Source organism: Arachis ipaensis, chromosome B3 (assembly GCF_059453495.1).
Source record: "Arachis ipaensis isolate K30076 ecotype BB chromosome B3, ASM5945349v1, whole genome shotgun sequence".
Classification (NCBI taxonomy): Eukaryota; Viridiplantae; Streptophyta; class Magnoliopsida; order Fabales; family Fabaceae; genus Arachis; species Arachis ipaensis.
In genome coordinates this window covers 117,543,280-117,556,801 of record NC_142438.1, presented here as the reverse complement: position 1 = coordinate 117,556,801, position 13,522 = coordinate 117,543,280, and the positions used below count along the sequence as shown (strand labels likewise).

At 36.1% G+C, this 13,522-nt stretch overlaps 3 protein-coding genes across 3 annotated transcripts; 2 read left to right on the top strand and 1 right to left on the bottom strand.

Moving 5' to 3' along the window:
- The first annotated feature begins 1,628 nt into the window (after positions 1-1,628).
- Positions 1,629-4,121, top strand: LOC107630819 (uncharacterized). The gene is made up of 5 exons (XM_016334066.2): positions 1,629-1,722; positions 2,259-2,516; positions 2,755-2,886; positions 2,978-3,094; positions 3,518-4,121. Exons 2-5 carry the CDS (start codon positions 2,259-2,261, stop codon positions 3,854-3,856), a joined length of 846 nt encoding a protein of 281 aa, XP_016189552.1. The 5' UTR covers positions 1,629-1,722; the 3' UTR covers positions 3,857-4,121.
- A 544-nt stretch (positions 4,122-4,665) lies between these two features.
- Positions 4,666-7,180, top strand: LOC107630818 (Stress responsive alpha-beta barrel domain protein). The gene is made up of 10 exons (XM_016334065.3): positions 4,666-4,846; positions 4,958-5,060; positions 5,185-5,312; positions 5,395-5,534; positions 5,654-5,722; positions 5,943-6,081; positions 6,288-6,350; positions 6,439-6,482; positions 6,692-6,794; positions 6,875-7,180. Exons 1-9 carry the CDS (start codon positions 4,681-4,683, stop codon positions 6,776-6,778), a joined length of 939 nt encoding a protein of 312 aa, XP_016189551.2. The 5' UTR covers positions 4,666-4,680; the 3' UTR covers positions 6,779-6,794; positions 6,875-7,180.
- A 1,926-nt stretch (positions 7,181-9,106) lies between these two features.
- LOC107630817 (DEA(D/H)-box RNA helicase family protein) lies at positions 9,107-12,898 on the bottom strand. The gene is made up of 10 exons (XM_016334064.3): positions 11,857-12,898; positions 11,672-11,778; positions 11,542-11,597; positions 11,243-11,467; positions 10,864-11,070; positions 10,663-10,749; positions 10,373-10,468; positions 10,084-10,299; positions 9,768-9,950; positions 9,107-9,636 (listed from the first exon to the last, which is right to left on the bottom strand). The coding sequence occupies exons 1-10, from the start codon at positions 12,717-12,719 to the stop codon at positions 9,406-9,408; spliced, it is 2,271 nt and encodes a 756-aa protein (XP_016189550.1). The 5' UTR covers positions 12,720-12,898; the 3' UTR covers positions 9,107-9,405.
- Positions 12,899-13,522: the final 624 nt, after the last annotated feature.

Sequence of the window (13,522 nt, the reverse complement as noted above, 5' to 3'; positions counted from 1 at the left end):
AACGACGAGAAGCAGATGAGATCTAGCGACCGAACGACAAAGAGCTGCGGCGATGGCGAGGAACAGCGGCAGCGGATTCCCTTCCCCTTTTCTTTTCCACATTCCCTCTTCCCTCTTATTCTATTAAAAACCCACCTCCCGAGCATGATTAACTCTTCCCCTGTTCCTAACCTTTAACCTGTTTTTTTTATATTTTTTTAATTAAGGGTAATTTAGTAATAAAAATGAAAGTTTTGGTAAAAATGATGATTTTAAAATTAAGATAAACGTTTGAGACCATTTTGTAGCGAAAAAATACCAAAAATAAAATAAATTTTCAGTTTCTGCCTTAGAGGCCAAAATCGTAAACTTTTTTACCAAATTAAGTCCCCATATATCTTTCACTTAAAGATGTTAATTAATGACTTAATATTTTATTTTTTTAATAAATATTTTTCACAAATACTATTAATAATGCACAAAATTTATTATTTATTTTTTTTATCAACCTTTATTATTTATCTATTGTCAATTTCTAAGTTATTCTTGATATGTCCTGCTCATGAAACTATTCTATATCGTAATTTAGTTAATAAGAATGATGAAATTATCTTTTTTCGTAAGATTTATCATTAATTAATTTATTGAAAAAGATTTTACTAAATTTATTTCTTTAATTAATAAATATCAGATAAAATTAATTTATTGTGAAATTCTATTTTATCGTTAAAAATTTAGCACATTAAATTTAATACTTATACTTTGAAATGAGTTTAGTTGATAAAATTAAAATATAAGTAATATTATTTTTGTACAATTTTTTATTAATACTATTATAGTGGTATTTATTTGAACAATTAAATTTAGCTTATGCTAGTCTTAAAATTGTCCTATTTATTATTCTAGTCATTTAGAATATATATATTTTAAACTTATTTTACATTCAATTAATTAAATTAAAAATATATTTAGTGACAGTTCCAGTTAATATATCATTTTTTTTCAATAAAACAAATTAATAAACTTACCTTACTAGTAAAGTATTATTTTCTATGTCACCAAAAAAAAAAGTATTATTTTCTATTAAGCAACTTTCTTTTATTAAGCAAATATGTAAGTTCATTTTTTATAAAAGAATAGAAATCTTACAAAGCCTAACTCGCCTAATGATGCAATTTTAAATACATCTACTCAAACTAACTTGAAACTAATTTGGACAAAAAAGACATTTTCAAATCAATTAAACTGTCCAAAGAATGTAACGGTTGCATGTTTACCATATAGTTTCTTTGTGGATGTCCACAAAATTTTCTTTTCTTAAATCTAGACCATTTGTATTTTTTTATATTAAATCTGATTGGTTACAAACAATAGTGATATTCCAAGGATTTGGATCCTCTAAAGTTTGAATTTTACTTTAGAGAGTAAAGTGTGATTTTCTACTCTTGAATAGTTTCTCTTTTATATTTATTTTTGGTCCCACCTATGAAATTAATGGTGAGAGATCACACTTTACTCTCTAAAGTGAAATTCAAACTTTAGAGAATCCAAATCCATATTCCAAAAAGTATAGTGGGACAGGTGAAAAGCTTCCCTATATTACGATAGATATATATTATATATATATATATATATATATATATATATATATATATCCTTTTGCATTTTGGGGGTTGGTACGAAACACAGTTTGACTTGAGGAAGAAGCAGTTGCAGCAAAGTCAGTGAGAACTATCCTTCAAGGTTCGGTCATCTTCCCTCCCTTTCTCTCTCTCAATTCGCTTCGCTTTTTGCTTCCATGAACCTAAACCACACAAATAATATGAATGTAACTGCAATCCTTTTAATTTCTACGCTTTACTTCCAACCCTAATTCCATAAACCATGTAATGTAATTCATTTTGATTTCTCCTTGTCGCCCTCCGTTCATCCTCCAAATTTCTCTCTCCATTTTCAGTTTATGCAGATTCAAGCTCAATTTCTCTTCCTCTCACTTGGATATTTTGTTATCATATAAATCTGATGTTTTTCATTTTCCTTTCACTAATTAGTTTTTAGTTGTTTAAGAATTCTCTCGACTTGTTTTGGAAGGACTCTTATTAATTTTATGATTTGTGAAACTTTCAAGATTCTTCGGTTTGGAATTTCGAATTTTAAACCCGTTGAATTGAATGTTATATAATACACAATATACAATAAGGCCTCTCCTCAAAAGAAGACAACTCGAAAAGAACTGTTGGAAGTTGTCTAAAATGTTTTTGAGATGTTTTGGATGCCAGATGGGGTTGCAAGAGAAGCTGGAGAAGTGTGAATCAACGCTATCGAGCATTGCAGCAAGCAAGCCTGCTGCAACCCAAAAGTCATCTTCAACCCCAACAGCAGCTGCACTTGCTGCTGCCTCAGCCAATGGAAGGAGCAACATAGCAGCCCCTGCTGTCAAATTCTCCAATGATACAGAGAGGCTTCAGCATATTAACAGCATACGCAAATCCCCTGTCGGTGCTCAGATGAAGCGTGTAATCCATCTCCTGTATGAGGTACCTCTCCAAAATTGCCATTCCATTTGCATTGTATGCTAAGTTGAGCTTGAAGCCATGTTTTCTTGTTGGCTAACTTGATGGTAAGGAAAGGTTGTCCATCCTAAGTTATGGGCATGCCATAAGTCGACTTACCATGATACTTATAGATGACTTGCTAATGAACATTCACTACCATCAGTACTTGATTAGTTGAAAATTGAAACAATGTTGATTTGGTGTTTGTGTTTGATTTTAGACCCGGCAGGCTTTGACGCCAGAGCAAATAAATGAAGCTTGCTATGTTGATATGAAGGCTAATAAAGATGTTTTTGACAATCTGAGGAAAAACCCGAAAGTAAATTATGATGGGCAATGTTTCTCTTACAAGGTAACTTCTTTTCATGCTTTTAACCCTTTCTGTATTCAGATCTTAGTTTACTGCTGAAAATAACAACTTCTGTTATGCTTTCTGTCTATAGTCAAAGCATAACCTTAAGGACAAAATTCAGCTTCTTCACCTGATACGTAAGTTTCCAGAGGGCATTGCCGTTATTGATCTAAAGGATTCTTACCCAACTGTGATGGAAGACATGCAGGTAAAATGCCTTTAATTAGTCTGATTGTATTCAAAAGAATATCTTTTTGACATTAATTTTGAAGTCACACTGGTGCTTCTGTTCATAGAGATAGGTTACTCATTTCTCACGCATTTAAATTCTCTGCCTATGGAAAAGGACAAACCTGAAGATATGGATACCAACTCATAGCACCCTTGAAAGAAAATCAAGTGTTATGGCCAATAAATTAACACCACATTTTGCCACGCTTTAATAAGTTCCATTATAGGAATGAGGCTAGTACTGAAAATGGAAAATTTTCAGTTTGAAATCTTGCCATTTAATGTGCTAGCTTTAATGTGGTTCAACATTTTCTGCTGCTCACTGTCTGTTGGTTTTCAAGCTGACACACAAGGACAAGCTGGGTTTTATGGTCTTACTGAAATATATTGCTTTGTGTAGGCTTTGAAAGCTGTGAGGCAGATTTGGCTGCTATCGAATTTTGATTCACAGGAAGACATTGCGTACCCCAATGACCCCAGAGTGCCCATTAAGGTGGATGATGACCTTAAACAGCTCTTCCGTAATATCGAATTACCCCGCGATATGATAGATATAGAGAAGGATCTTCAGAAGAATGGAATGAAGCCTGCTACCAACACTGCAAAGAGGAGGAGTGCAGCACAAATTCAAGGCATCTCTCCCAAGCCAAAGGTTAAGAAATCTAGGCGAGAAATCAACAGCAGGACCAAGCTCACCAATGCCCATCTTCCAGAGCTTTTCCAGAAATTGATTAATTGAACAATTCATGATGCAAGGAACTCATAGTAACAGCAAGAATTGGATAAGTTGACATAGACTGTTTGTTAGTCTAATTAGACTGTACAATAGATAGCAGACATGGTTTAGTAGAGTAAAATTTATATAGGAGCTTCTTGTACTCTGTCCTGCTCTTGACTTTAGTTTTCCGTAGGCCACAGACCATTTGATGAATTATAACCGCTGTATAGTAAGTCTGAACTGACATTTCATTCACACAATAATTCAGAGTGACAATTTACTTTAATATCGAATGTCTATATTAAAGTGAGCTTTAAATTTTATTAACCAAAATATATCCAAAGGCGAATTGTAGCATGTTAGAAAATCGGAAAATTGGTCTCAACTACCGGGGTTTCACTTAATTATTATAATAATAAAAGCAAAAACAGAAATACTCACCACGGTTAGAGATGAGTACTTTAATTTATTTAAGAATGGGCTAATAGAAATTACACTTGCGGATTTTAAACATTGCAGTATTGAATTGGACGTCACTTTCATTGGTAGTTACTAGTTAGGTATTGTAGTATATTTACTCTCGAAATTTAAAGGATTTAACTAATATATATATCTTTAAAGTACGTGATAAAATTTTTAAATTAATAAATACATTAAAAACTTAAATTTTGTATATTTTTTCATAAAAATTTTTCTAAACTATAATCTTAACATATCTGCTTGTCTGAATGTAAATTTAAAATGAGATGAAAATAAAAAAAATGATGGATGACAGGTAAGAGTGCAAGAGGGAGTGTAAGAAGCAGCGTAGTTCACGTTCACTTAAAATGTAAGGCGCGAAATTTATGTGCGGTATTCAAATGAAGGTGTTGTGTTTCCTCGTCCACCCATTTTCGGATTTTCCTATCGACCAAACACGCCGCATGCTCTTTCTGATTCAAATGGGTTTTGCAATGCAATGCTCGATTTGTCTCCCTCTTCGATTCCCCAAAACCCCTCTTTCTCTTCATCGTGAGTTCAATCCACTTCTCAACTCTCACATCACACGTCACACTCAATTCAGTTCTATTCAATTCTCCGCTTACTGATATAAATTTGTCAAATTACTTTCTTCTTATGCAGCTTACCAATGGAACCCATTCAAAGGTTCCCCAAAGAATCAAAGGATGCTACTTTCCGCTGTCAACGATGACCGAAACTCAAACCTCGCTTCTGCCAAGAAAAGGTATTGGTTATTATATATAGTCTTAGCTCCTTCAATGTTCAATCTTTAGTAATTGAGTTGAGGATACAAAGTTGACGACGATGGTGACTACGATTGAGCTTGCTTTACTTTCAATTTGCTGTAGAAAAGTTGTGGAACACGTTTGTCTGCTTAAAGCAAAAGATGAATTGTCTGAAGAGGAAGAGAATGACATGCTGGACCATCTCTATACAACACAATATCAAATGGGTGGTGTCGTTGCCATTTCCTTAGGTATACATCTGTAGAGTATATACATGACTCAGCATAACACACACACAAAGGTGATTGATCTTTGTTGTTGTTGCTCCTGCAGGGCGCATTTCTGACCCAAATCCCGAGCATCTTACGCATGCTCTATATATGCGCTTTCAGAGGAAGGAAAGCCTTGACAAGTTCTATGCGAACCCCTTTTACTTGAAAGTTCTCAAGGAGCATGTAATGACTTACTGCCATGTATGCACCACCATGTAAACACCGCTTCTCTGTTCCTTTACTTTTCCAGTATAATATTGCTGATTCTACCTTGCTGTGGACTATTTTTTTCCTTAGCCCTCAAATGCTTTCTGTTCCAGGGATTGATTAATGTGGATTATGAATCAGAAGTGGAAGATGAAATTCTTTCTATATTTCGGAAGGGAGAGGTACAAAGTAACTTAATTTCCTCTCCCCGAATCTAGGAATTAAAAAGCTGTCCATTACATAAGTGCACCATCATAACATCTGTGTTCTACACAGTTGTTTCTATGTAATTTGGAGTTTAGATTAATCAACTTCTTTTTTCCCTTTTCTTGTTGTCACTATGCCTATTTCTGAATTTTGATTCAATAAGTTTTTTATGGTGGTTTAAATTATTGTGAGCAGGATTTCAACCAGGGAGTGGAGTTTGTGCTTCTAATATTATTTAATGATGGTGTACTGGGTAACCTAGCTGAACACGCGTTGGCCTCTCTAGCATCGCTGATGTTGGGATCTCCTTCCTTGATAGTCCAATTTACTCATGGTGTGTTTCCTGTTCCATCAAACTTATCCAATTCTTGGCTGTATGTCTTAGCTGTCATGTAACTTAATCGTTAACTTAGATATTGTTGTTGAGAAGTTCAACTTTCTTTAAAAAGACCCAAAAAAATAAAAAAACAAAAAATAAACCCTTATTGTGAAGTTTTGATTTTCCTGATGCTGCTGATGTGTACTGTTATTTGTTATCAGGTTTGAATTTTAATCCAAGCTCTAAGGAGTACACTCATGGAGTAGTAGTACGATTTCGATCAGGTGAACTCAATTGCATTTTCTGTAATATCTTATTTTCTTTTGCCTCGGTCATGTTGACTGGTACTGATGTGTAATGGCTTTTTTGCAGTTGAGGCATTTGAGATATTTATTGACAGCAAAGAATATAAAGATGTAAGACTAATTTAGCTTTATTCATTAAGTATTTAAATAACTACACTTTTGGTCTAAACTAGCATGTGATTAAGTTATTTCTGACTTATGATTCCATTTAACCATAAGCCATGTTGGACTGATGGATGATATCTTATCAAAATGATACCAAATGTTAACTTTAAACAACCACTATTAGATTCTAAACTATCTTTGAATTTGAAAAATAGGTATGGCTTTCTGAGTTCGACCCTATTGTCCAGAAATCATTATCACTCCATTACTCCGTTGACCCAGTGGGAACTGAAATTATGTAATGAGGAATTTCTGTGGGTAAGTTTTTACTACTTAATTATTGGACTTAAGTGGAAATGAGTTGCTTATTCGTCATCTTTTATGTGAAATGTTTGTAGGTTTTTTGACTGGAAATGCGGCTTGGTTTCCTCTGCTTTTTACAACAGGGGTTGCTATTTTCTTGTTTATTTTTACCTGTTGATTTGTTGTGAATTATGAATCAATATTATATTTGGTCAATATCTGTGTCTCAGGGATATGCTTCTAGTGAGAAGAGTAATGATTTTCCTCGAGGCTCGAGAGTTGGATAAGTGGTCTTGAGTTAAAGTCTGTGGTTGAAGTGTCCTACTTTTCGTCAGCAATCCTGCTGAACCAATTTTTTTTCTTATCCATCTTTACTAATATTGCTACTTGCCTCTTGATCCTAGCGTTTCTGCATGATCCTTAAAAAACTTGGCTTATCATGCACCACCTGCACTGTTTGAGTAAATAGATTTAGAATCCATTGAACAAAATAAAACTATATTTTACCTAGATGTACAATAGCCTAAGTTTTGTCTAATAAATTAATCCTGGTTGCTAGTTGGCATAATATAGCCAACCATGTCAGTAGTGCGTTGACATACTTATTTTGCTTTGAGGCCACTTCAGTTGTTTAGCGAGTTACTATCTTTTAGCTATTGAATATAATAAAACTTCAGGTATAATTTTTCTTTTTCAGTTATTATGGAGAAAATTTTAAAGTAAATTACAAAATGATTATGTTTACATCTTTAATGGGAAAATAGAATATTTTACACACTATAGGCCTGCAAAAAAAAATCTGTCTAACTTGATAAGCAGCAGATTGGTAGATTGCTGATCAATTATGAAGTGGGTTTGGACCACCTGGTACATCTCTTAGAGAGACTCCATAAATAGGGTGGACCTTCTCTTTGCTTGGTTCTTGTTGTATCCTTGTATAGGAATGCCATGTGAATTGCTGAAAATTGATTCTCTTTTTTGTTTGCTTGATTTCTGTACCCATCCATCTGCTGGCCTTGCAGCAACTTGATAGCTGGCTCATCACCATTATCATCATTATGATCAGAAGTGACAGCCTTGAATATTTAACTTCCATGAGAGTTACGATGTCAACTAACACAGTAACAAGGAGTATGGTATGAATTTAGTTGTCCCTTGTTGAGAATGGTTTATCCTCCTTTAATACAAGGTCAGGGAAGCTGTAGCAAAGATAGAGCCAAAAACTAAATTGATTTTAATGAAATGCCTGAACTACCCTTGATCATAAATTGACTAAACTAGTTGACAAGACATTAAGGATTGAGCAGTTCTTGTTTTGGCACAGTGCCAAGTGTTGGACTTATTCTGGTGCTGTCATATTGGAATTTCAAATTTAAAATGAGTTTAATTTCTTAAAAATACATAGAGGTCTAGACATTTCCTTTATGGAGCACTTAAGAATGGTGTTCGCTGGCCACTAATAATTCATCATAACCAGCGATGACGTTGAAGTATTGTCAATTTGTTGTGCCTTCCATATGTGGAGTGCTGCTGCTGCGCTCTTCAAGATGAAGATCGGGTTCCCTCATACTCCATTCTTTCCACGTTTATGACTCCTTTCTTGTCCATCAAGAAATAGTAAATGGGCTTTCTTTTGGGGGTATTGTTGGCAATGAAAAACAGACAGATTTGTCAATGGTTCCCAGCATCATTAACTGTAGCACAGTAGACTGAATTAAACTAATCGAATTGGGGACAGGTTCGGCGCCCTTTCTAATTGACTCGACGCAGTTATTAGAGCTGGAGTTTCAATTTGACAATCAAGTTTTCTAAAGAAAAGTCTAGGGTCCTTTTCAATCATTTATTTTCTTGAATTGTTGATATAAGCCTCTTTGAACGAGTGCCTAGAATTACTGTGGTTCCCCGTATTTCTTGTTAAATTATCGCAATATTTTCAAGAACAAGGAGTAAACTCTTTAAGATATTTCTAGGAGCTTTCGGGAGAAATGCTACTTTATTTATTATACAACATGCACCACGCAAGTTAGATGCATCCATTATTCTAACTGTATTTTCATTACTGAGAAGGCTTAGAACCTAATCTGCAACAATAATAACAGTGTCTTTTCCTATTACGGGAGTCTATTACACAAACCAAACGGTCGCCTTAGAATATGATCGAATCATTTTAAAATTGTTTAATAATGTGAGTGATAGTGATCACATTTTAAAATGTCTTGTGATGGGGGGACCAGTTTGACTCCAGAGTTAACAAGGTGGACCCATGGCGTGGTTATATATATAGGTCAAGGTGATTTCGTGCGAGGCACAACAACAACGGACCCATTACGTTAAGTGCGGGGAGCAGAACTGAAACTCACTCACCAACTAACCCCAACACAGTTATAAGCAGAATATTCTGTGGCAATATATCCTCTTAAGTTTCGGGTGTTGACTTGGACACGCAGTAAAGAGGATATACTCAAAATCTCATCCATTACCTACCCAACACTTGTGTTTCACTGTTCTGTATACGCTGAAACATTCATCTCTGCTAAGTGCTGAGAATGCAACTTCAAATATAAGCAAATGATGGAAATGCAGATACGGTCTGTGTGTAACACATTTAACTGCTCCTAGGCCCTGGTTATCTACGAATTCTAATGCCAGGAATGTCTTTCAAACCCATCTTTAAAGCAGTCTTTCGAAAGAGCGCAGGAGGCTTCTGTAAACCAATTGATGCAGAAAACCGGTTTGCAAGCTCAGCTATGGTGGACTTCTCCCTCCCAATTTCCCTAATTGAGTTGTAATAACCCAGCCAAGCATGATACGCGGCTTCTTTGACGTCACTGTCTATCTTTCCCATGGAATGTTCTATCTGCAGAGTATAACACAGTTTATATATTCTATATATAGTGATGTCATGCACGAAATGAAATAAATGTGGTAGATCACTACTGCTTTTGTTATCTATAATAATGTAAGTCAGAACATGAGCAAGAAATGTACCTTAAGCTTTGTCTGTGGATCTATATCTGGAAAAGGGAATCTCTCTAGAGGAAGATCCTTGATTTCATCTAAAAAATATTCTTCCCATGGAGCAATCAACAATATGCCTTCCCCTTCTTTGCCTTCCCGTCCAGTTCTTCCAAGACGATGTATATATTGTTCACGATCAGAAGGAATACCCACCTGGATAAAGCAGTGCATTCAATTAACTAGAGTGGAAATTCTATGCAGCTCAATATATTATACTAGCATAATTAGCATTGACCTGAACATGATTCAAGGTAAGAGTGGAAACACATTGAAGATTTAACAATACCTGTATGACTAAAGTAACATTGGGATAATTCATTCCACGAGATGAAACATCAGATGAGACAAGAATCAGTTGTTTGGATTCCCGAAACTCATCTGATATGCGAGTTCGATACAGTTGGGGTTTTCGAGAGTGTAGCTCCCTGACGTTCATTTTCATTTCACGGAGAAGTTGATACATAAGTGATGTTACCATTCCAGCAACACAGAAAATAATAACCTGAATGCAAATTTACCAGTCAAACCCATAGATCATCTTGAAAAGCCAAACTTGAAATATCAATTGTATTAACCTTATAATCTGGTGTTTGCATGACATGCTCCTTTAAAATATGGTGTACTATTTGAAAATGTGATTCCTGTGGAGCAATAAGAAAAAATTGCTTGACCTGTAATCACAAACCAAATCAAGCATTAATGCCTAATGCCGCAAATTTTCAATATATTAATTGAAATATATAAGAATAACAGAAGCAGTAATAAAAAAGGATGTGTAGTCTAAGGTCCACAGAAATCTGGAATACATATTTTCTTTTTGCAACTCTTAGAGTATGAGTGTATGACAATGGTTACTGTAACTTGCCTTCACTGGAGTTTCCAGACAACCCATACCAACTGTATCAATGTATGCATGTTCCCTTTTCAAAACAAGTTGAGATACACGGCGGACCTGCATATTTGTAAAACATCAGTTACATCTGAATGCTGCAGCAACTTAAAGCTGTTTCGAAGAAACTGAAGCTAAAAAGTAATAATAAAAGTAGATTGAAAAACCTAACCTAACCTCCTTTGGGATGGTTGCAGAAAACATCAAGGATTGCCTTTGACGAGGCACACAGTCAACAATCTTTTCTACGTCCTTTCGAAATCCAAGGTCCAGTAAATGATCAGCTTCATCAAGTACAAGCATCTGCAAGCTCATCAATCGCACAGATAGTCCAGACTTATTCTCAATATGATCTAGCAACCTACCAGGGGTAGCAACAAGTATCTGCAAGATTCAATACAAGATATACAAGATCATTATGCTGGGCATGATATTTTACACAACATCAACCTCCTTTCTCCCCATCATTCTCCCCCTCCAGCAAAATGCATTAGCATTTCAGTTGGTCTACACCAACAAGCTAGGAAATAAAAGAATTTTGGCTACAGAACACAACCTGGCATGGATCGGATTCAAGACGCTTTTGGTCAACTTTAAATCGCACCCCTCCTACGAGAGTTTGTACACCAATGCCATCTTGATACTTGAGCAAAGCCTTTGCTTCAGCAGCAATTTGACTGGCAAGTTCTCTGGTAGGGCAGAGAATAAGAACAAATATAGGTGGCACATTTTGACGCGACTTGCTATTCATAGCTTTCAAAACTGTTTCAATGGCAGGAAGCTGTTTGCATTCAATGTCATTGAATTAAAATAAGATGCAGTGTAATACTCCAATGTAAAAGAACAAGGGTGTACCAAAAATGCTGCACTTTTTCCCGTGCCAGTTTTAGCTTTGACCAGAGCATCCTTACCTGCATTGCAACAGAATCATAAATAACAACAACAACAACAATAAAATTGAAATAAAATCTAATAAGGAACATACCCTCAAGGCAAACAGAAAGGCTTGCCTCTTGCACCCGGGTCAGGTGGATATAACCAGCTGAAGAGAGAGCCTTGACTGTCAATGGCGATATACCGCACTCATCAAATCTAGAAAAACAGAGACATCCAAATTACTGATTGCAACCACAGAATAAGCAACAAAGCTAACATAGAAACATGGAGTACCTTGATTGGGTTAGGATGGATTCTTGGTCCTCAACCCTGTACTCTTCCATTTCCTTCTGTTTCAACTTCCTCTTGTTAATCTCATACTTAATCAGCTCAACCTGTTCTGCAAAATCAGCCTCTTCATCATATGGTTTTGGCATCACTCTCCTCTCCCTCTTCAAATCATGCTTCCTCAAAGAAGCACTACTACCCATCTTCCTAACATCCCAATTATTAACCCTCGAATCGTTCTCATCCTCGGATTCACTCTCACTCGAAGAAGAACTATCGTTCCTCCAAAATCTTCTCCTCCCAGCAGGCGCAAGTTTCTTACTGCTACCAACACCGGAATTCACCTCAGAAACAGAATGGTAACCCCTCCTCTGACCGAAATTCCCACTCGAATTCATTGAATTGGGGTTCCGTTTCTCTTGTATCAGCTTCCGCAAATCCACCGGCGCCTCAATCGAACCTTGCTGCCGCGTGGGAGAAGAACAAGAAGAAGAAGAAGCGGTTAGGGGACCGTCGTCGTTGTTCCAGAGATCTTCAGCTCCTTCCTTCATGAAGCGGTTGGCGAGGGCCCTAATGTGGTCAGTGGGGGAGATAGGGCCGTGGGTGGTGGCGGCGGTGGCGGTTGAGTTGTCGGGTGCGAGGTGTGAGCGTATGTGGGAGCGAATGCGAGCCTGATAGAGCTGTTTCTCATGTTCGAGAAGTCTCTTCTCTTTGTCACGGGCGCGCTTCTCGTGCATGCGCTTCCACTTCCACTTGTTGACGCCGCCGGGGAAGGTTCGAGGGCCGCCGCCCATGTTGCGGGACACTGTGAAGGCGAATAGAAGCTTCGAGAATGCCCTTCGTCGTTCTGAAATCGCCGACCGCCACATTGGGGGAGACGAGTGATACAGTTCTATAATCGGGAAAACGAGGGTTTTGTAAAATAGTAGGTTTTAACCGTGTAACTAACACAACACAGGGTTTAAAACTTCTTTTCTCCATTTTTAATTTTTCTTTTTATATTACATTTTGTTTCCGTCTTTGCCAAATATCCAAACCCTTTTTTTTCTCTTCCTTGGGGATAAAGTAAAACAGACCCCTTTGTTGCTCCCGTACTCTACATTTCTAGTGTGTTGTTTTGTGGATCCATTTATTTAATTTTACATTATTAAACAACTGAGATCAAGAAGGAATTTTTTTAAATAAATATTTTATTTATTGAAATAGTGGATTTGTAGCATTTTTATCAAAATGTATCCTATATCTTATTTCATGCTTTATTTGTTTACAGTATAAATGAAATATGTGTAGTATTAATTCGTTTACAATGTAAACGAAATACGTGAATAATTATGATGTGTATAGTGTAAACAAGATATTTAACGACAAATTTTCAGCAACTATAAAAGGATGTGCAACCCTTTGTATTTTTTACCAAACATTTCACTATTTCTTCTCTACCTTTTTCTTCCGAAAATAAACCAAAATGTCCAATAATAGTGGATATTTTGGTTATAAGTGTGTATTTTAATTGTCATATGAGAAACTGTGATAATGGGGTGATATTTGAGTGTGAGAATTCCATTTTGTTACGTATCCAGCAAGTAAGTTCTTTGTCCGAGTTGAAGAGTTTGATATTGAGTAGCGTCGGTGGTAGCGGGAGAAAAGAGATCAGAAGGGTGGGTATAAGATG